We start from the raw sequence: 23,076 nt of genomic DNA on the forward strand, positions 1-23,076 counted from the left end.
TATCCCTTGGTGCTGATAAAGTGAACTCATGTTTTATCAAAGATGAGTGGTTTATTAAGACCAAGATTAAGACAATCTTCCAGTACAAACCACTTCCCTTTCAATCAACAGTATATTCAATACAAGGATATGAAGCATGGATGTAACTTGTAAAAATGTATTCCTTAAAATGCCCCATTTATGTGAGCCCTGTAATTTACACTTGCCCTTGCTCCCTCCTTCCGACCTCAATCACTAAACACCAGATGATGTTATGAATGAATGGCTTCTGCTACATCAGTTTCTGCAGCAGTAGAGTGGTAAAGTGTGACCTGTGTTGTTGTTTCCCCAGACTGCTGTTGTTATGAGAGGTGCAGTGGAGGGTGGATAAGTGCAGGTTGTGGACATGAGTCAGATACCAGCTGGTGGAAAGATGTCAGAGTATACAAAAGGGTAGAGCAGGGACTGTGGAAATATTCAGATAAGTTACTGGTTCTGATGAGAGCTACACCAGTTTATTTTTATGGTGGTCAACCTAAATATACAACCAGACAGTCCTCAAACAATTGCACTATAAAATACAATTCTCTATTTTTTTTTCTTGTTTGTTTAGGAAAGGAATATTCTAAAGGCAGACAATGAAGGTTTAAAGATCCAGCTGGAACAGGCACACAAAACAATTGAGTCTCTCACAATCCAGAAAAGAAACCATGTAGTTGACAGTCTACAACACAGAGACTGCTCCTAGCAGATGAGAGGAAAATCTCCCATGGAATGGAAGAAAGTAAGACTGAAAGAGGGGCTCTGATAAAGCTGCTTACCAAGTGAACTGGAGAGAGAATCTGAAGGATATTAAGCAGAAATGTTTCTCTTTACAACATTTTAAACATGCACTCCAAATACATAAAATAATTTTGACCTTGTAAGGTAATTTAGCATTATCTGTGCAATGAAAATAGTATCTTCTGGGTTTGCTTTTAAAAGGAGTGAGAGTGTTGCTGAAGTCTCTGTTCATATTGAAGACCATATTGACTTCCCAGTGACTTAATTGGCTGCCAGCAGCACACCTTACTGTACAAATGTTCTGACAAAGTAGATATTCATAAGACTGAGTCACCTCAAATTTGGCCCAAACTCAGTTTTATAGAAACAAATGTGTGATAAAGCTGAGTAAGTAAAACTATAGAAAAAACTACAGTAAGAAAAACAATTCCTTCTTGGAGCTGAAACCAATTAAAAACATGAAGTGAACGGTCACATTTAATTCCAAAAATTAACAAGAAAATTAAAGTAGCTAAGCTAATGATATTTGATTGATCCATACACTTTAAGATAAACTGACAATTTTTTAAAACATCTTTCAGAGCTTTAGAAGTTCTGCTACTCAAACACTTACCTTTATTAAAGTAACAGAAGTGAGACTATAGAGACTTTTTGAATACTGCTTCCATGCCATGACTTGGAAGATTTAATTCCCCTTACTTGGCTTAAGGAGTAACTTCTTGTCCACATACACTCGATATGGGACAATGTTGATTATATTTCTCTCACATCAAAGTAGATGCCATTGTTGAACAGAATCTTTAGAGCCATATTATGAGGGAAACTGTACAGCAATCCCTGTGCAATAGCTACTGTATTTCAGAGCTCCTAACAAGATTTCTCCATTTTCTCTCTCCTGGATTTCACATGCACTTTACATTAAGAGTCAAGATGAGTGTGCTTCTATGTCTGTAAATTTTGTATAGTAAAAGGTGCGAGGGAGGTAACTTAAAGACACAAAGTGTATATATTTTTAAGAGAAAATAAAACGTCTTTCAAGTTACTGATAAATCTACCTGTCAAAATAGCTGATTTGAAAATTCCATTTGCATTCCAAGAGGATCTGTATGCTTAGAGTTGTATATTTGTCATCACACATACAAACATCATAAACAAAGTCCACTTAATGCTCAACACTTCTGAGTTTCCAGTTCCATTATAGATTGAAATTTAGTCAATGACAATAGCATCTGTGCTTTGTGTTCAAAGTGGCATAAATATACATTCCATCTACAAATTACAGTCATTATCAAGTACATGAATGCTTTATTTATAAAGTTAATTTGAAAATATTTGCCAGTTTAGTGATTCAAAATTGTTTGGAAATTGGATTGTGCTTGCAACTCCATGTACAAGTAAAAACAAATGGAGGGAAAGAGTAGTAGTAGTAGATTTTCTGTAACATTACTGTAAATAACTGAAATGCATAGGAAAAAAACAGCTCTGAAGGCTGTGCAGCTTTTTTCAACTCATACACTAAGCCTGAATTATTAACAAGTAACATGGAATTGCACTTTGGTCAGTGAAGCAATCAGAATGGCTGTCAGGTCATATCTGCAAACTTGGTTTACTCATTTTCTGTGAGCTTCTTGATTTTGTCCTCTATTCAGGGAACTACAGCAAGGTGTATTTCTAATAGACATTTAACAAATAAAAGTCTGTTTCTACAACTATTAAACAAGATAAAGGTTGAATATATTTTCACTTATTTAAAAAATACGCCAGAGGAGCAGCTAAGACTCATAGATCTTATTGTACAGCCAAGGTAAGTGCTCACTGGTGGTCTAAACTCTGGATTTGAATAGAATTTGTGTATATACTTTGTCTATGATGGAATTTGGAGATCATGAACAAAACCTCATAGTTAAAAGGAAAATTCCCTAATATCAGCAGCTGGCCCAAAGGCTACTGTGTAACTAGCTACTTAATACTCCAAACTGAGTTATGACCACAGATTTGTAAAGTTCTAAGTCCTAACTTAATGTTTCTCTGTGAAGTTTGCTTGTTCAATTTGAAAGATTTAAAAGGGCTCTGCTTGCAGGAATGTCTTACAGAACAAGTGTGCAGTGCTTCATGTGTGCTGGAAACTTCCTGCTTCAAAGAAGTCAGTTGATACCTGGATAACTTCAGAGCTCTCTAAGTACCTTCAGGTTCTCTGTTTGCCCAAAGCCTCTAACAGTTCTCTCATTTCACCCCACCTTAACAGTGGAACCTGACTACAGGGAAACTTAAAACTGACAGTGCTACCCAGAAAAAAATCACGTGCCTTTGTGTTAATCTTCAAGCTGCTTTATGTTAGGAAAAAGAGACACAATTAGAAGTGCTGTTTAGAAGTTATCAAACAGTGATACTGAAATTTATCTCATGGCCAAGTCAAATGGAAACACCTCTTCCTTCTCTAGGTCCAGATGTGCTTACAAGAAGGCAGAAAGAACAAGCACCATTCCCCATTCATTTAAGTGTGAATTCTGATTGTTTAAAGATTTAAAAGTACACAGATTGAGGAGTATGATAATTAACAAGGCAGGGCTACTGTTCATATTGAGGTTAAATACAATTGCTTTTAGATTAGCTCATATATGTTTTGGAAATACGTTTTTGTTCTAGCAGCATCTGTTATTTTGTTGTAACTGATCTCTATGGCAACTTGAAATGCTGTCTGAAAAGATTGAAGAAGTGTACAGATTGTAAAGATTTTATATAAATTGTAAGATTTTGGTTTAATATTTATAACAGAAAAATATTAAACTTGCATTTCATGCCACCTCTGATTTTGTATCTCAGAGAAATCTATACGAGCTATACTCATCTTCCTTGACTGTTATCTGAGACCCTTCTGCAGCATTAACCTAGTACCAGTGTCTTAGACCAGCTTTACCTTCTCTGAGCCTTGGAATGGTGCCTGGGAAAACTTGGGAAGCTAGGTATTTGCAGATTATTTGTTGGGTATTTTAGTGGCTGACACAGTAAAAACACTGTGTTGTTACTCACTGTTCCAAGTATTACAAAGCACCCGTATTTACTATCATATTCTCTCACTTTTGTTAAGAGTGGTAACTTTGAAGATTTCACAGCACAGTAGCCAAGTTTAAGCAAGGCTTCTGTTGTGTCTGCTAATGCTGTCTGCTATTGCACAGGCAGTACTGTAGCACCCTAAAGGCTTGCTATTTACCTTATAGTAAACTTCAAACTACCACATCCTAAATTGGTTTTTATATAGGGAAATGGGCATCCATTCAGTTATCTTCAATCGTGAGAGGGAAGACAACAAGAGGTGAAACTCCTATTTGTATGGCAAATCTATGGTCTTATGCAAAACAAGTAGTGGGTTTTTTTATAATTATAGAAAGTAATAAAATAAAACTTGAAAAGTAATTGGAGGATATTTCTTTAGTTTACGTAGAGAAAAAAGCAGTGATCATATAGATCACTATGCTTTTAATTTTTTTTTCAGTAAGATAAAATCTAACTGAGATTTCCTTAGTAATCCCAGACAAAATCCCAGACTTGTGGTATAACTTTATAGAAAAAATTTAACAGGCAAGGTATCTATTGCCTTCTCCATTTTAGTCAAAATACATGTTATTTCCATTACCATAAAAAGTAAGTTTCACCACTATTGTAAATCACTAGCAGGAATTCTTTCTTACAAACAAAGGAGGAACATATGATAGTGGATCCAAATCACAATACACACAGATGATGGAAATAATTTCAAGTACAGTACTTTATTCCTCAGTGTTTACAGCTGTTGACAAAAGCGTCTCACAATTCCTGAAAAAAATCCCCAACCTTTTTTTTCAGATCTTCAACAAACAAAACAATATTAACTTAGGTATTCATTAAGTGCAAATAAACACAAAAATGTTCACAAACCTATATATGAAAATCTTTTACTTACGACAGAATTTTTGAAAATACTTTTTTTTCAAAACAAAACTTGAGATTGAAATCAATTACTTTAATGGTGTCATTGCATTGTTTGAGAAATTAAAAGCATACATTCTGACAAAAGGACAGCAAAGGATACCTCCATGAAATATGGTGGTGCTTTATTTTTTAACTACTGGCTTCACATTTTGAAGTTATTTAAGAAAGACTGAGTTGGCCAGATTAAAAAAAAACTCTCCAGCCTATTTGTATTTCCATATTTTACATGGTCTACATACACATAACTGAAATATGATTCTGAAATAATTCAACTGTTAGAATTGAAGTGGACATGTACCTGCTTCATTTGATGATTTACTTCATTCAGAACTGTCCTGCCTACTAACAAACAGGATGGACTGATGAGTGTAAAAACACCAAGGCACACCCACATCTGCAGCTACAACAATCCAACTAAACTGCTGCAATCTTGCTGCAATCCTAAGACTAACGAAACCTCTAAGCATAGGTAAGTAATTTGTTTTTCCAAGTGCAGTTCCTTGATGAAGCCACATGCTTGACTGCTGATTACTTGTAGCAAAAAGAAACATTGGGATGAGCAAATAGAATTTAATCTTAAGGCTTTGGTTGTTAAAAAGCTGCTCTCTATTCCTTTGCTTACCAACACTTTGCTCCAAGGCCAGCTGTCTCATTTGGTATGTCATTGGTTTGGGAGCTATTCCAGCACATTAGGCAAAAACCAAGCTCAGAATGATGAGAACCAGTACTGTGCTCCCATGTGGGGTCTCTCCATAACCACTGCAGAGGCTGCCAAGAGCTTAGGCCAGTAAGAAGCATAGAAAAAATTTGGCAAAGGAACTACAGTGCTAGCAGTTGGGTGACATTAAGCAATTGCTGCAGAAGTTCACACACATCCCAGCTAACAGGTTCTAGCAAGCAAAACTTCTGCTTCTTTTTGTCAGGCACCTGCTGCAACCCTAAAGCCTGGGTAAAGCCATATATATCACATTAGAAGCAGCATTCTCAACCACACTGATGAGAGAGAAAATACCAGAAGAAAAGCTTTTGAAAGATAGTAATTTGATTTGGAACAGAACTTTACATTCTGCATGAAGTTGCCAGTGAAACAGGACATGTGTATGTTTATGAAGGTAAAAAAACATCTTTAAAGCATACCAATGGACACCAATAGGAAAATTGTGCAGAAAGAACATGTAACTGAGGAACATAAATCCAAAATCAAATCCTGAAGTTCAACCTGCAGTTAGGCCTACAAGTGCTTCAAGCCTGCTGTGCCATTTAATCATCAGACACACCAGGTTCATCAGATGCCTTCCTGAATCTCTCTGCAGTGACCTGACCCTGATAAACACTGTCATGAGAACATTCTCAGGCAGCATCCCCTTCCTACCTCTGTTCTCAGGAGCAGCCTCACAACATGGGAGAGCTAAAAGATATTGGGCAGCAGAAACTGACTTCTTTAAGTGACAGCACTAAATTTAATTCCTGTCTACATGTATTTACAGCCCTGATGGTATGTCAGCTAACTCCTTCTAGACTAACAATGTGAGGGAGAAGGCACCCATACCACCATGTCAAGATAGGGCTTCTTTTAGGTTGGCAGAGAGAGAAATCACTGAGAAATGGCAACTGCTGCATGAGGTGTCTTGTTAACTAACTAGACAGCTGGTGATTCCCAAACACAGAGCAGGCAAGGGAGAACAGGATAATTTAAAAAAACTAGTGGAAAGAAAAAAAGGTGAGAAGAAATATCTTCTTTCTTAAAAAGCTCACCTTGTTCCAACTTCGTGTCTCAAAGCTGATACACAAAGATATACACACAAATTCATACCAGACATGATGCCTACAGGTTTTCTGCCCTGTCTGATTTAAATTTTTTTTTATGAAACACCCACAATGGAAAACAGGTAAAATGAAAATAAAGACACTATCAAACCTCACTATGATGAGTTTACAGTTCATGCTCTGACCATTAAAGAGTGTCTGATACATTATGAACACAAAAAACAACCTGATTCAATTAATTTATGTAGAGTATTCATTCACAATGTTACTATAATGTGAAGTTCTGCAAGAATAATCAAATCTAATTGAATAAATTTCACCAAAGCCTTAAGGATTTTAACATTTGAAATTAAAATTCATTTACATGAATGAATTCATGAATTCATTTTCATGAAAACTATGAATGAAGAACAATGACATGAAGAGAACAAGCCTGAAAGCAGCATTCTTCAGTCTTTTAAAAGTGGTTTCATCCAGTTCTTAGGCCTACTTTGTTTTTTCTACACAAGATTTTAGAGCAGGAGAGTAGACATGCAACATGCAATAATTAGAGAGGTCTGACCATTAATATATTTTTGTTTGTTTAGAAAGGGTTTTATTCAGTTGTCTGAGACTTATTTTAAATAAAATGACATAAAAAACACCATATAAGCAGTATGAAAAACAAGGACTTCAGTCATCAGATTTTAATATAAAACTTCAGTTAACTAAAAGAACTCAGTGAGAACATCAGTTGGTCTAATGAAATTACTAATATGATCATATTTAATTCTAACCTAAACCCAAGTCAACATATCTAAACTCCTAGTACCAGTAAACACTACCACTATATTCTGCCAGTTACTCTGTTAAGATTTACAGTACTTCAGTATCTTCGGTACCCTCCCCTTCCACCATATGGATCACCATAGCCTCCCCTGCCACCATAGCCTCCCCTGCCACCTTGGAAGCCACCTCCACCTTGGAAGCCACCTCCACCTTGGAAGCCACCCCCACCTTGGAAGCCACCCCCACCCTGGAAGCCACCCCCACCCTGGAAGCCACCCCCACCTCTTCCACCGCCTCTGAAACCTCCTCCTCCTCTACCCCCTCCACCCCCCCAGTTACCTCTTCCACCACCCCCACCCCCCCAGCCACCTCTTCCACCACCTTCTTGTCTTTTTTGCCACGGAGGCATTTCAGGAGGAGGTGGTTCAATCTCTGTTGGTCTGCCTCCACGGTCAGGGACTCTCCCCATCAGAACCTGTATGGAAAAACAGGTCATTTTCAGAGTTACAAAACAGCAGTAATAACTTGAAGAGACACAGGATTTTCTCCTGTGAACAGAGAAATGCTGCCTGCTGTTTTCAGGAAATTTGGCCCCTCAGTGCAGTGCCTGACAGCAGAATCACTATCTCCTGTCCCTGTAACACCACAACAGAACTCTGAAAATGTTCTCATTTTTCACCTTGAAAACAGAAATAACTGCAGCTAGCTGGCTCATATTACTTTTGTGAATTTTTAACGAAGAACAATGCAGACCTGAAGCATTAGTACTGCAATAAACAATATACACACTTCATATACAATATATACAAAGGCACATATATATTCATACAGAAAAGACTCCTTCTGATACGGCTCTTCTACTTAAATTTCAAAATTCAAGTTCAAACCTCATCAGCCAACAAAAAAAAAAACAACTGGCAACCTGATGTGCAGTTCTCAAAGGCACACCAGTTTGGCTAACATTAGAAACTACTGACACTCATAAAGAGCCAGAATGAACAAAATATGCAACAGGCTGCACTAGCACTTCCAAGAAAAGGAAGAAAAAGGCATCTTGACTATGGCAGGTATTACTCAGTGTACAAAAAGAAAAACTGCACTGTACAAAGTTAAACAAAACAAACATCTTTGAAGAAAAAAAGACGTATCCAAGTAAGTCTTTTTGTTGTTGCTTTTGTATTTCCTAAACTCTCTGTGATCAATGTTAACATTCCCTGATCAGTCCCAGGCACTCCAACTGAAGTCTCTCAAGAAAAAAAACACCTTTCTCTGAGATCCTACAATAATTAAGAAATTTCCAAGTGTTAAGGATCAAAACATATAAAGTATCTAAATTAGGTAAAAAGGATTAGAAAAATCTGTAAATACCGGATCAATAAAATCAGGTTTAGTCACCACCTGAATGGTGAAACGTCACTACTTGCAAGCTTCAGCTTTTATCACACACAAGAAAACAGCACTAGGTTGATTCAATACTGCAGCAAACCAGGTAATTTTCATCAAAATGACATTTCTACAGAAACTTTTGTGATTTATAACACACTGATGAACAAGAGATGTAGGTTTACAAACCAAATAATAATATCCTGGCAAGGTAGCTCAGGAACTGATATCACAAATACTTATATCTATTCTTGAGGTGTGCAGTTCCACTGAACTCAAGAGGTTATTTACACATACGCCCCCCCATACTTTTCCCCCTCATCTACACTACTCTATTTCATCCTGCTGCATGACTGACTGTCTAAGAAGATCAAAAAGGGACTTTCTGCAATGTTCACCAGAATACTGCAAACCTTCCTTTCTTAAATGGAAAAAACGAAATTAAGGTAGCAAGCAAAACCAGTGTTTAACTCCAGAATTCCTTTTGAGAGGTCTGCAAATGCCCATGTCCATTTCTCACTGCCAGAACAGTGTACCTTGTTGATAGCACAGGCAGTCTTCTCCCGTGTTGAGCCACTGCTGGTTCTTATGATCTTGGACAAATCCTCGCGAGCAGCGAGAAGGTGAGCCAGTGAAATGGTGGACTTTGGAGACAGCGCGTGGCGCTTGGGCTGATAGATCCGAGCTATTTCATCTGTTTTTACCTGAAGGAGAACATCAAACACTGCTTACCTGCCAGGTATCGAACACACCAACAGATTTACTATAAACCATGTGCTGGTCTCAGTAAGTTTCAATTTGAACACAAGGTGAGGTGTAGCTTCTGAAAATACAAACTGTATTACAAAACATAGTGCCAGTTATCAGCAGTTCTATTCCTGCTGGTGGAACTGTTACACAGAACGTGCTGCTGATTATGTTTAATTGATGCTGAAACTTAGCACCAGTACAAAAGAAACTCCTCTATCCACTGGCATCAAACAGATTCTTTAATGTCTTCCAACATGTCTACAGACTAAAACTTAAGGAGTCCATACTGCTCTCTCAAGAGCTTTACATAACCATATTCAACAGATTGCTTCTAAACATGATGAAAACAGAGCAGCTTCAATATAAAGTAAATTTGTGGAAAAAACTGAAAATATATCAGTGCAGCAAAACACTTTTGCAAGACATGAAAAAGTGAGACTGAGAAGAGGACAACATTAGATTTTTTCCAAGCATGCTTTGATGCTTCATTTATTTAGCAGAAAAGAAAAATAAATATACTTTCTGGGAAAATCTAGAATGACCTTCAGAGTGAAGTAAAACATTTGTTATTGGCTAGACCAGACCATGCTGAACCTTTACAAGACTGTTCTGCTTGGTAATTACTCCATCATTTGTGAACCCATTTCAGTCTGCAAATTTAGCCCTCTTGGAGGCTGAACAAGTTACAAAGAAACGAAAAAAAAAAAAAAACCCAAAATGCCGTACCATCAAAAGCAAAGAAACTAATCAATATCTATTTAATGGTGGAGAAAAAAAGGCAAGCTACCAATTTTTAAAAAGAAAACAATTTGTCTCTCGGCTTAAAAAAATAAAAATCTCTAAATTACATCAATTCCAAAACATTTTCAATCCCCAAAACCTTCTCAAAGAAGTTATGAACATCCTTCAAGAGAAATAGGGAAAAAAAAAAAGATTTAAAACAGTACGTTATTTTGGATTAGTAGGTAACCTGGTTATTACTGTAACTGCATATATTTCACATCAACAGTCTTTACAAGACAGGAAAACGAATCATCTGACTGCTTTATCATCACAAATTTCTTTAAACTATTGTTCTATTTCAAAAGGGCATTCATTGTTTTTATGGAACAATAGCAAGTGACAAAGTTTTAGTCTGCTTACGTTAGTCATCAGTCACATCAACTACATTTTAGAAGGATACTTTAAATTTGAAGATACATAATTGTATTGGTACAGCTGTAAGGAAGTTCTACAAGTAGGGACATCTCCTGGCTTCTCTGAGCTAAATGCCTCCCTTTTCCTTTCTTGCAGCATAAAACATTCACAACCCCTCCAAAAATTAAACAGTGAGCTACTCCAACGCAGCACAGTAGCACCTCGGCTCATGTGCTCCAGCGATACTTAGTGAACTTCATGTAGTTGATTCTGCACGAGTCAATGACAAATTGTCACGTCACAAAGACTTGTAACAATCCACACTTTCAATAAGCTTTCCAAGTTTTAAGATTTATTCAGCTTAAGCTTTCTAAAGAAACCTTTGGAAGGAAAGCTGATCTTGTCACTAATGAACAAAATCATCTGCCTCCAGCTTCCCACGTGTCTTCATCAAATTACAAACTTTGTGTGTCTTATCTCCCTACTCTTTGGGATACAAACAAGATACATTTCCAGCTCAGAAATATCATGACTATTTTTTAATATACAGAGTTCTAAGAAACAGTACAAATGAAATTATCATGATTAAAGCAATACCAGCAGAAAAAATACAGAGGAGTGCTTTGGAATTTTTAGTGACTGGAAAGATTACAAGCAATTGTGTGATTTTCTCACGCAAGCTACTATTCAAATAACCTGTTCAACTGAACAGCTGTTCATCTAGTAGAATCCAAGATAGGGGCAGTCACTGTAACCTCTCAGACTTTATGAACAGTACCTTTTTACACACAATTTATGTTAAGGCCCAGTGTTTGTCTTACTTTTGAATCTGCACAAGGTGCAGAAGTTCCCTCCTAGTTTACTTCATTGGAGGGTGTTAGATACAGAAAACAGGGAGATGGGAACTTTAATTAAGGTGAGAAACCCCAACAAAGGATGCTAGAATTTCTAATTGTGAAGCTATAAACAGTCACAAAGGATGGACTGTGCCATGCCTGGTTAAATCCATCCCCTTCCTCAATACCTAGAATTTGGATATTACAACTTGAGATGAGAACAGGCTGGAAAAAAAATAACAATGATGGAAGTGTATTTGTGTATTTACATGGCATGCATATTCTGTAGGAAGACTTGGGGAACAGTAGCAGACTCCCACCTACAGGAAGCAAAAAATACATCAAGTTTACCTTTGCTCTATCAGACCAGCCAAAAGACTGCACAGTCACGTCGAGCCTCTTCATCAACATCCGCCGCCGACACTCGTACTCACTGCAAAGAGCATCGTTGATCTTCTCCAATCTTTCCTGCAGGGTTACAGTAAGAAATTCAAACAGACAAATATATGAAGTTATAGAGGTCAATTCAAACTTAACCCCACCCATCAACTAAGATGTCTATCCCGAGGTGAGCACTACAAACTTCTTAGCATCTTTGCATCTCATAGCATCTTTGTAATGCTATGCTACAGTAGTATGCATGTACAAAATTATTGAAAAATGAATGATGGATGAATCAACACAAGGCCTGTTTTATAATGTCAGTTCTGGAAGTATACCTCATTATCACCGTTAGTATTTAGCAACTGAATTTTAGTATTAATATTCAGCAATAGAACAGTGACTGTAAAAAGGCAAAGTTAAATGAAGCCATATGCATTTATTTTGACCATCCTGTTAAATACTGAAAAGAAATGGAGAAACTTTTCTTTACCACTTGGTCCGAGTTCAGAGGTTTTGTTAGCAGTGATTTCCCCACATGGTTATTTTTAACTTTGGAGAGAATGTCCTTCACCTGAAAAAAACACATACATCTCAGAACACAAATGATATTTAGATTTATTTCAGCAAAATTTGTTACAGTCTCATTTTGCTACTTAGAAGATCAAACACAGCACATTTGTTTTAGCAGACTCATGAAAACAAACACGTATCTTCTAGCTTATAATCCACTATAGAAAGATTTCCTGAGTACTTTTGTAAGATGACCAGCCTCTATACAAAAATATGTTATGGCACATCACTTGTCCTCCCATTAACAGAACAATAGTTATATAGCAAATTTATCAAGTGCATACAGGAAGTAGGACTAGCCAAATTACTCATTTTAGATACTACTAAGTGTTGAATGACAACAATTGGAAGTTCAGAGCTCTGTTGCCAAACGTTACACTGGGCTACAAAAATCTGGTGATGGGTGTTATTAAGAAAGGCAGGAGATATGACAGGCATGCAGTCATTCTCTCTCATTAATTTTATTCTAATCCTACACCTGCTTCCAGCTAACATTATGTTTAAAACTTTTGCATTCACCCTAAATCATATTTGCTCATACTTCTTCCACTAGTTCTTGCCCTCAATAATTAGAGATGAAATATGCTCTCTCTACCTTCCAAACACCACTGCATTTTCCTCTCTCATTACAAGAAATCTCTACCACCTCTTCTTGAGTGAACTTCCTTTGGCAAAGCTCTTCTAAAATCATTACCATGAATGCCCACAACACTTGTACATAGCTTGAACATAATCCAACTGATTTTTCAGCTGGAGTTGACTGCATGCATATTATTGTTCCTCCAAGTTTTGTAAAGTCCGATGGAGAGAAACTACATCTTTATTTGCTTTAGTAAATAACCATGGGGAACCAAGCAAAATGAATAAAACTAGAATTAATTTTCTTTTTATATGTCAAAGGAAGGATTAAGGTAGTGCATGATCTACAGTAAAACCTGTAACTGGGGACAGCCATTAGATAAATTTGCAAGGATTATAAGACTTCATGCAGGCACACAGGCATTTACATTACATTTGTCACAAAGGCATGGTTCAAAGCTCAGTTTTGAGCTTCACATGTTACAGAAATATGGCTAATTACTGCTACAAAAAAAAATTTCCAGAAGTCAAAAACCGAATTCTGGAGCACCTAGTTAATTTTTAAAACAAAAACTTAGAAAATCAACTCTCATATGGCAGGATTTTTATAATTATCTCTTTTTTTTTTGTGTGTATATAAAGAAAAATACCTGATCTCAAATTTTCTGAAAAACCAAGGTGAAAACCAAGGTTTTTGTTCTTTCTTTTTACATCACTGCTGGGCAGCACTCTGGCAGGCTAAAAACACAGTATCCCAGAAAAAGTCTGAGGTAAATATATTGTGCAGTGAACAAATTAAGGGAAAACACTGTTTTGACTCTAACAGAAAAGACAGCCTAGCAGTATCTGAAAAGTGGCAATCTAGTTAGTGTAATACTCCCTGTTACTGTATTCAATTCATATCAAAAGAGCTTACAATAAGGGGTGAAGTTCAATTCCATGTACCATACTGATCCCAACACTCCTTCTTCTCTGGTAAGTCTTGCTTCTCTGTAACCTTTTTCTTTACAAAAAACACTCCAAGGTTGTCTGTCTTCTGCATATAGCCATTTTTTTTAACTGAAGCATGTACATGGTGCCATATTCCACTCCAAAATGCAAATGCACCCAAGCACAAACTATGTTTGAATTTAAACAAATGTTTGAAGATCAAAATCGAAAGCTAATAATCAACAATAGAGTAAGATCAGTATGACAAAAAGAGATAAACAGATCAGTAATGAGTATAGAAGGAATGATCAGTAGATGAATTAAAAATTCTATGGGGCAAGAGGTGTCTACTCATATACAACTGTGGTCAGAAATATTACCTCAAAGTTTGAAAGAAAGAGTCTATCAAAATGAGACCAGCTGCTGAAACAAAAACCAATACAGCAAAATGAAAAATCCTCAATGTAATTTACAGTTAGATTGTGAATGAAGATGTGAAAGCCAGTGATGCTGAATACTATCTAGAGATTAGAATTATTTTAGGTCTGTGTTGTGTTGTGTCTGTATAGGTTGGACTGTTCTGTTCCCTCTATCATGTAATGGTTCCGCCCCGGTTCTCTCCTCCTTCCCTTGTGCTGCCAGTTATCCCAACTCCTCCCCAGTTGCCTTGGAGACTAATGTATCCTTTCTCAAATCCCTCCCCAGTGCCATGTCCGTCACTCAGCGCTCCCACCCTTCTCTCTAGAACTCTCTAGAAACTCCCAGCTAGAGCGTCGAGTGATTGGCTCAGGGGCCAGGGCCCTACCCTCAAGTTATCCCCATTGGTGTTCTCCCCAAGTCAATCTTTTGTATCCCACTCCCCTCTGAAACCCTATTCGTCCAAGGACTGACTCCTCCCCTGTTTCCCTCCCTCCTTATAAGGTGTTGCGACCTCCCCCTCTTTCTCTTCGGTTGTCGGTTTCCCTGGGAACTGAAGCGGTCAGGCTGGGGAAGGATTGTCCTTCTCGGATGTCCCGCCTGGCTGTCCAGCCCCACGAGCAGTACGGGGGCACCATCCCAATCTCCCTGGTTCAGGACAGCACCGAAGGCAAACGCTCTGTGCTGTGACAGCAGCGCTGCCTTGTGGTAGGACGTGGCTTGGCCTGTGGCTACACTCAGCAGAAACAAGAAGAGAGCGCTCTCAGCTGTGGTGAATCCAGGCTTATTGCATCCCAGGGCAGCCAATGGCCAAAGAGAAAGTCTGGGTGGTTGCAACAGCTTATAAGGAGGGAGGGAAACAGGGGAGGAGTCCATCCTCGGGCAAATAGAGTTTCAGAGGGGAGTGGGATACAAAAGATTGACTTGGGGAGAACACCAATGGGGATAACTTGAGGGTAGGGCCCCGGCCCCTGAGCCAATCACTCGACGCTCTAGCTGGGAGTTTCTAGAGAGTTCTAGGGAGAAGGGTGGGAGCGCTGAGTGACGGACAGGGCACCGGGGAGGGATTTGAGAAAGGGTACAGTGATCTCCAAGGCAACTGGGGACGAGTTGGGGTAACTGGCAGCATAAAGGAGGGAAGGGAGAACCAGGGCAGAACCATTACATGATAGGGGGGAACAGAACAGTCCAACCTATACAGACACAACACAACAGGTCTGCAGCTGCAAGGACAACTAAGAGGTAAACAGAACACTGGACTCCACATATGAAAGCCACATTCTGCCATCACAAGTCAATCACTGCTGCATACTCCTGATTTCCATGAACTGAAAAGTGAAAGGTAGTTTAGAGAGAACAATTAAGGAAGACAATCAATGAAAATCAGAACTAGAAGAAACAAGAGCACCTAATGAAACAATCCTTTACTGACTGAGAAACTGCCCCCAAATTTCTGCAATGTTTTCTTTCCAAGTTAGAGAACACCTATGTAATTTTTATCCAGCACAGCTTTACTAATCAGTAACAGTTAAGGAGGAATCTCTTCACTGATGAACTGGTCTATACTCAAGCACTGGTCTATGTTTTTGACACACTGTAAAGTCATATTCAGATTCTCTACTTACTCCTCACTCCCATCAGCAGGGCTCATGGGGAAATCCTACAGCTATAATGGTGAAACAAGCTGAGCGGCCTTACAGCTGCAGAACACATTGTTCAGCCAGAAGTGGTGACAGAGGTATGAGCACAGGAACTCTGACACACAACACTCTGCCAGAGGACAAGAATATAATGGATGTGAGAATCTATGGTAATACCTGTATTCCCACACATGATAGTTGCCCTGGACTGAGAAGGATATGCAGGAGTTTAAAAAACCCACCACAACCCAGAAAGAAGTCTGCACATGTAAGTGGAAACAAAACCAAATGCAGTGCCCTGATAAAAGAGCAGTGAAAACATACTCAAAGAAACATAAACCAAACTGTAATAGCCAAATCATCCTAATGTTTTTATATATTCAGGTGTAAATATAAAACCAAATAATTAAAACTAGATGTAGACAAGTATATTTGACTATTTGACATACCATGTAATCAATGACCTTGGTAACACTAAAAATTTATGGGATTGCTTTGGGAGTTTACACAGTCTCTAAATATAAAATGAAAACAAATAAGCCATTGGATCTGCTTGAGACAAAAAAAACCAAATTCAAATCTGCTGCATAAAATAAACAGATATTCTACTGTTAACAAATAAAGTGTATCCTTATTGAACATGACATTTCTCATTTGTTTTGTAATTTTGTACAACTGAAAAAAAATTAGCTCCCATTTCATTACCATGTTCAATGTATTTATATAATATCCTCATCTTCTGTCAAAACAGAGAAGTAATTTTTACATTTAACACCTTTTGCACAGAAAAACATCATATATGTATCCACATCCAGAGTTTTTCAAGATTTTGAAAAAACCTGACCTGTGGAAAGGTGTCATATTATTAATTTAAAATAGCAACACTTAGAGGAAAGAATGTTGCCTTAATTAGTCATAAGGTGTACTGTAGTTGCATAGAGATCACCCAAAATCTTAAGCACAAAATATTTTTAAGCCTGTTTCATATACCTGCAGATAAATTCAGTATTTATCTAACTTTAAATACATTTTTGTTTGACCTGATGTCTGGTGAACAGGACAACTCTTCGGTCTTGTTCCCTGCAGTTACATTAATCCTTACTGTCCAGGCACCATTACATCTGTAAAATTCCTACAGATCAACAGTCAAATGAAACACATTAATTTAAATAATAATAAATTCTAGGATTTCTACCCAAGTATTTAAAAAAATATTCTTCTCACACTTCACTTAAGTGTTATTTTAGCTTAATTTTGACTTAGTTTGTTCAGTAGCCCTTTGTAGTTTCTTTTCATTCCACTGATATGTGAAAACTAGCGGAGTACTTTTAATAATGTAGGCCAAAAAAGTTCAGAAGTCTTTTGAATAATAGCACATTAAAAGTTTTTTCAAATAAACAGTATTAGAATGTCACTTTGTAATTAGGTGTGAAATTCACACTATCTTGATTGGAAAACAGCCAGATGTAAGCACTAGTTACAAAGCACAACACTGGCATGAACTTTTCTGAATCTTTCATCAATGTTCATTTAGAATTTATGGAGGTTTCTGTACTAAATTTCAGGTTGACTCCTAGATTCCCCCTTCGTAAATATACTTTACAAGGGAACAGCATCTTAAACAACCTAAAAATTACTATCAGTTTTTCAGTACTGTATAATTAGATATGCTTAGTGATTGAAGGCTGTAATACTGTCCATTTATCTCTCATTTTCTTAGTTATATTGATAACCACAACCCTAGGTAATTACAGGAGATGCAAAGATACTTGCTATGATTATATACTCAAAGTTTGAGCTACTATAAAACTCATTTTGAATGAAGAAAGCAATCCTGATTTTATAATACTCTCTTAAATAAACTGGAAAATCACTTAAAACAATAAATGTTCTAATGTTCCATACCAAAATACAGTGTGTGATCTGGCCTTTGGTAGGTTGCTGCTGCACAGCCCAACTATTCTCAGAACTACTCCCACAGCTACTGACAATGCTGAAGATGCTAGACAGAGACAAAGAGTAGACATGTTGAAATGCTGCAGATACATTTGCAGATACACTAAATAAAAATACTAGATCAGTATGTAAGTCTGTATTATGAATGATATAATACTAAACATCAACAGTGCAATTTTATGCAGAAACTAACTAAATCAAAAGCCAAAAAATATTTGGAAAAATAAATATATCGTTTCAAGTGAATTTCTGTGTTGATATTTTAAAAAAGTAACAAAATGGTGCTCTTAAAAAATGTTTACAAAGCCAATGAACTTTAATTGGTGGCACCACCTTTCTAAAGCAGCTATACCTCTAAGTTTAGGTCTCTAACTCTATCTATCATCTATCCAACTTGTCCTATATTAAAGTAATGGATGAAGGACAAGTAAACACATTGCAGAAATTCTACAAAATCTCCTGCAAGGTAAGAAAAAATCCTTTGTTCATAAGGGATGAAACACACAGAGAACAAATTACACTATTAATGTGGAGTCACAGAAGATGAATGAACTAGTTTTGCCACCTTTCTACACTCTGAAGTGAGTACAAGTGGTGTGACCACTGTGGAACTAACAGACCTGAAAACTATTGGAAAATAGTCCAGGCAGCATTTATTAAAAAAAAAACAAACCAACAAACCAAAACCACAGATAAAACGCTTTTCAGATTCTGCTCATTTTTAGTACTTCTGAAAGTGTAATAGTTTATACAAACTGGGATGGCAACACCATGCACAACTGAAGCCTGTGATGCTGTCTGATAGGAAATGTCAGACTTTGCAAAAGGTGACAGACACCAGGTGTCCAATAATTCAAAGAAAACATTCTATATCACTATGTGTGTATGAAGGAACTGGTGCTCCAGGTCTGGTCTTGCTGTTCCACAATTGCAGAACTGGTGTCCTGTCCCTACAATGCAATGAAACTAAATCTGCACCAGAGAAATGAAGCAAGGAATTGAGCAAGGAAGGTCACAGCCTATGAACACACATGGATGCAAACACAGCTATCACTCACAGAGGGAGATGAGCACAACCAGGCCATTAGTCGTCAGATGTAACTTTGACATTTTCATTCCCAAAACAGTGCTAGAATTGTTTCTTCATCCCTTCAAAAATATTTACTGAATGTAAAGATTTCCTCAGAACTAAATAGATCAAGCACAGATATAGTGTAGGAATAGGCAGTTCCACTTGCACCTAGGTGATGCCTTTTATAAATTAACCTATTTAAGGTTTTGTCTTGTCACACTGAAGACAGATATAAGAAAATCATGCAAGTAACAGGCCCTCTCCCCAAAATCTCTGAATGTTCAACTGCCCAATTGTTGATGAGGAAGAATGAAAAAAACAAGCACAATCATGTCAAATTATTAAATTCAACAACTCAGAAGCAGAGGGAGTTTTCATTCTACCCTACAAGGCGGATCAGTCACTCTCTCCCCAAACACCAGAGAGAGATGAAGAGCAAAACTTTTAGCTGTCTGACAGAGAAGATAAATTCCACCTCAAGAGCCTATTTACATTCTGCAGTAAGGAAATCAGACTAAGGATCACATCAGTGAAATGAGTTAAAACCTGGAGGGATACAACAAAAAGAACTATCTTGCTGACTAAGGTTTAAGTTGGCTTATTCACTGAATATTGGCAATTCAGGCATTTTCATCCTCTTCTGCAACAAATCCACACTTGCAATTAAGAAATTAATAAACTAAAAAGGACTAATTTAAGTTTTGGATATTAAATGTAAATATATTCCAGAAACGACTACAGGTATATAAATGCACAAACAGTTATTACCCAAAGCTTTCTGCTTGCTACAGCACATCTGAATGGGTAAGAGGAAGACTTCTACCTTAAACTTGCATGGCAAAATATGTCTGATCAGGTACATTGCAACCTCAGGGAAATGCTGAAATACTTCACCTCGTAAATCAAATAGTTTAACATAAAGACTAAGCTGGCTTTCAGAATTAAAATTCTTTTGCACTTGTCAGATAGGGTTTTTATGGGTAAGACTGCTGGGCCCTTAACTCTATGATGAATGCTTACAGGGACAGTGTAGTAGTGAGAAGATGTAAAAGCTCATACCTTTTGTTCCACACTGGTTAACAAGGGAGTAATACCAGAAGATGAGGAGTTTGGCAGACCCAGTGCTTCACAAATAGTTTGCATTTCCTGAATAATTTCATTGTGCTTTTCCAAATGAGAGCCTTTAACTTTCTTGCTCTGCAGTATCTTTAAAGCCTGAAGTTCTGTACTTAGAAATACTAGAGAGAAAAGCATCATAAGAGCAGATTTAGAGACACTTAAGCATTTCTGCATCCACATTCGCAGTACAGCTGCAATATCTTACATTTGTAAAATAACTATGATAAAAGAGAGACTTTCTCAGTTCTCTCCTGAATAGGTCAGTATGTTTCCTACTCTTTACCTCCACTGCCTCTCACCTGAGTTCCTATATTCAGTCTACACACTGCATTTAACTGTTCAACTCCCTTCTGCCACCAGATCCCAAGTTCCTTGGCTAGTTTCACATTACCACATTGGTTCCTGCTGCCACTCCTTTGTCCAAGTCCAACTTACACTTAGACATTGCTTCCACCAATTCTGTTTTCAGCACCTTCAGATTGTGCAGCATTGCTGTTCAAGCTGCCCTCTCACAAACACAGGAGGCAAGGTCTTAGTTTAGGTGAGCTGGAACATTTGGATCAAGAGAGGGATCAGGAGGCCTCACTAGGGTGCACCATACTGTTAAAAGAAATTTTAGTTTCTGCTAAACAGCTTTCTAATGCTGCTCTATTTTCCACTTTGCACAAAGGAGTTGATGTATGCTGAGCTAATATGTAAAGACTGTACACATCAACTTAAAACACATAAAGAACTCCTCAGTGTAAATTGTTCAGTTATGATAAAGCATGCACATAAAATACTGTATTATAAATGGGAAAGATGATTATTACTCACAAAGGAGTTTAAGACAATCTTCTTTCTCTCTTAATCTGTCTTTGATGTCTCCAGACACCAGTGACGTATATGGACAAGCCATTTCTCTCAGAAAGCCACTAATTTCAAGCTGGAAGCTCTCTATATCTTTCACTCCTATGGAAATAAATGCACAATTAATGGCTTGTTACAGAAACATCAAAATGCAATCTAATTTTTTTAACGTACACTTCTATTGCAGATTTCAACAGCCCAAAGATTAACCACCTACCACACCAGTAACATTTTTCTTTAAGAAGTCCTACATACAAGAAGATATGCCTTCTAATAGTACCTTGTACTCATGCTTTGAATGAGGTAATGCTACAGCAGTCTGTGAAGACATGAACACAAATGACCATCAGAAGGAAGTGAACAATTTATGTCACTATATAGCGTGTCAATGTAATTTTCTGATGAAGAAGTGACAGGAGGCATGAGCCCATTATTTTCAGTGATTGGTTTTAGTTCCACTACTTTTTTGGCGAAAACATAATATAAAATCTCATCCAAACTCCAGCCCTCGGCAGGAACAATCAGGCAGTGCTACCAAGCACTCCAGGTATCCACACACGGTGCTGACGGGAACACTGTGCTGGACCAACAGCTGGAAAACACCCAGCACTGCAATTTATGCCATCAAAATACAATTACAGGCATGAATGCACTTTTCACATTTATGTATATCTAAAACCAGCTCAAATCACCTTCTTTTTTCCTTTTGAAACAGTCTTCAGAACAGGAGATCTTAATCTTAATCTAAGAGCCACATATGTACAAATATCAGCCTGAGTTTGGCTACCTTTCAGCTTTCTTGTAAACTTCAACACTAATTTCACTATTAGCTGAACAGTATGGGTCTAAATCCACGGAAAAAATACTAAATTAACATTAATATACCATCTGTTGCAGTGATGCTTTCTTCCATATTACAAAGTGACTTTATCTGGGAACCTAACCAAATGCAAAGCTCAAAAAATTCTGGTGAAGACAATCCATTTTCTGCTGCTTTTTTCAGGGCCTCCTCCTCCAACAGGGCACCCGTGTACCTGCACAGACAGATAAACATTAGTAATAAGAAGTAAGCATAACATAAAATATACATATTTTCAAATTATTTTACTGTAAGCTGGTTAGTAACTACATTTAAAGGAATTATTCTTTTTACATTACTTTTGTCAAGGAACAATTCAGATTTCTTTCTTTTAAACACACCAAAAAGTTATTGATCATTTATATACAAAATAGTTTGTCAGAAAACATGAGACAGGCACTTTCACATGTGTATGTGAAAACACTTTGATCTCTCAGAACTCAAGTGTTAACTCAAGTGTTTGGTCAAATTTCCGACTAACAGTAACAACTGACTGCCCAGGAGTAGTGGGAATAACATAACTGAAAACTAAATTTCGCACAGTTTTTGTCCCTCACCATGCGAAGCACATCGCGGGAGGCGGGCAGGCACCAAAGAACGAGGCGCTGCCCCGCCAGCCTCCAGCGCCCGCCCCGGTGCCGAGCGCAGCCGCTGCACCCCAGGAGCACCCGGCCTCCCCTGCCCTCCCCGCGCTAGAGCCAGGCCGAGCCCACCGCCCGCGCCGTGACCCCGCTCCGGCCGAGGCCCGGCCCCCGAGCCCCTGGCGCCGCCGCAGCGCGGGGCCCGTTCCTCCGCCGATGCCGCGCTCCCCCTCGTTCCCGCCTCCAGCGCGGCCTCTCGCCCGCGGCTGCGGCTGCCCGCGGCCCCTCGCCCCTCGCAGAGGGGAGCCGCCGCTGCTCCCCGGTTACCCCAAGGCCTCCAGCGCGTCCAAGATGTCGCTCTCCATCCCCGGGCCCGGCGGTAGCTCCTTCATGCCGGCGCCGCGCCGTGCGGTGCCCGCCTCAAACCGGCCCTCCGCAACCCGCGCCCGCCGCCGCGTTCCGCTGCCGCCGCACGGCAGCCCCGTCGGGGGGCGGCCCCGGGCTGCCCCCGCCCCTCCCTTGGCGGCCACCCCCGCTCCGAGGGGCCGCTGAGCGCCTCAGGGCCATCCCCCTTCTGTGTCTGGGGGTGACCCTTCTATACAGCCCGGCTCTGCGTTTGCTTCCGTGCTGGGGAGCGCCCGGGCTCCCTGACCCTTCCCCGGCGGGGCTCGTCTCCTCCTGGCCCTGCGGCTGTGCTCTGCATTCGGCCCCAAACCCCCCGATTGCCCGCTGCAGTCGCTTATCCCGC

At 38.7% G+C, this 23,076-nt stretch overlaps 2 protein-coding genes across 5 annotated transcripts in view; one reads left to right on the forward strand and one right to left on the reverse strand.

The window, feature by feature from the left end:
- Window positions 1–3,572, forward strand: part of RASGRP1 (RAS guanyl releasing protein 1) — a 38,188-nt gene extending 34,616 nt beyond the window's left edge. For all 4 annotated transcript variants that reach the window (XM_054635134.2, XM_077180366.1, XM_077180365.1 and 1 more), the window contains exon 17: window positions 593–3,572. In XM_054635134.2, coding sequence (XP_054491109.2) covers window positions 593–727 — 135 coding nt within the window. In that variant the 3' untranslated portion in view covers window positions 728–3,572. The remainder of the gene's footprint in view (window positions 1–592) is intronic.
- Window positions 3,573–4,510: 938 nt separating this feature from the next.
- On the reverse strand, window positions 4,511–22,833 carry FAM98B (family with sequence similarity 98 member B). Its single transcript, XM_054634742.2, has 8 exons — window positions 22,656–22,833; window positions 21,774–21,922; window positions 20,856–20,990; window positions 19,980–20,158; window positions 12,247–12,327; window positions 11,724–11,840; window positions 9,186–9,353; window positions 4,511–7,741 (listed from the first exon to the last, which is right to left on the reverse strand). Exons 1-8 carry the CDS (start codon window positions 22,718–22,720, stop codon window positions 7,364–7,366), a joined length of 1,272 nt encoding a protein of 423 aa, XP_054490717.1. The 5' UTR covers window positions 22,721–22,833; the 3' UTR covers window positions 4,511–7,363.
- Window positions 22,834–23,076: the final 243 nt, after the last annotated feature.

The sequence above is a fragment of the Agelaius phoeniceus genome, chromosome 6 (assembly GCF_051311805.1).
Source record: "Agelaius phoeniceus isolate bAgePho1 chromosome 6, bAgePho1.hap1, whole genome shotgun sequence".
NCBI classification, from domain to species: domain Eukaryota; kingdom Metazoa; phylum Chordata; class Aves; order Passeriformes; family Icteridae; genus Agelaius; species Agelaius phoeniceus.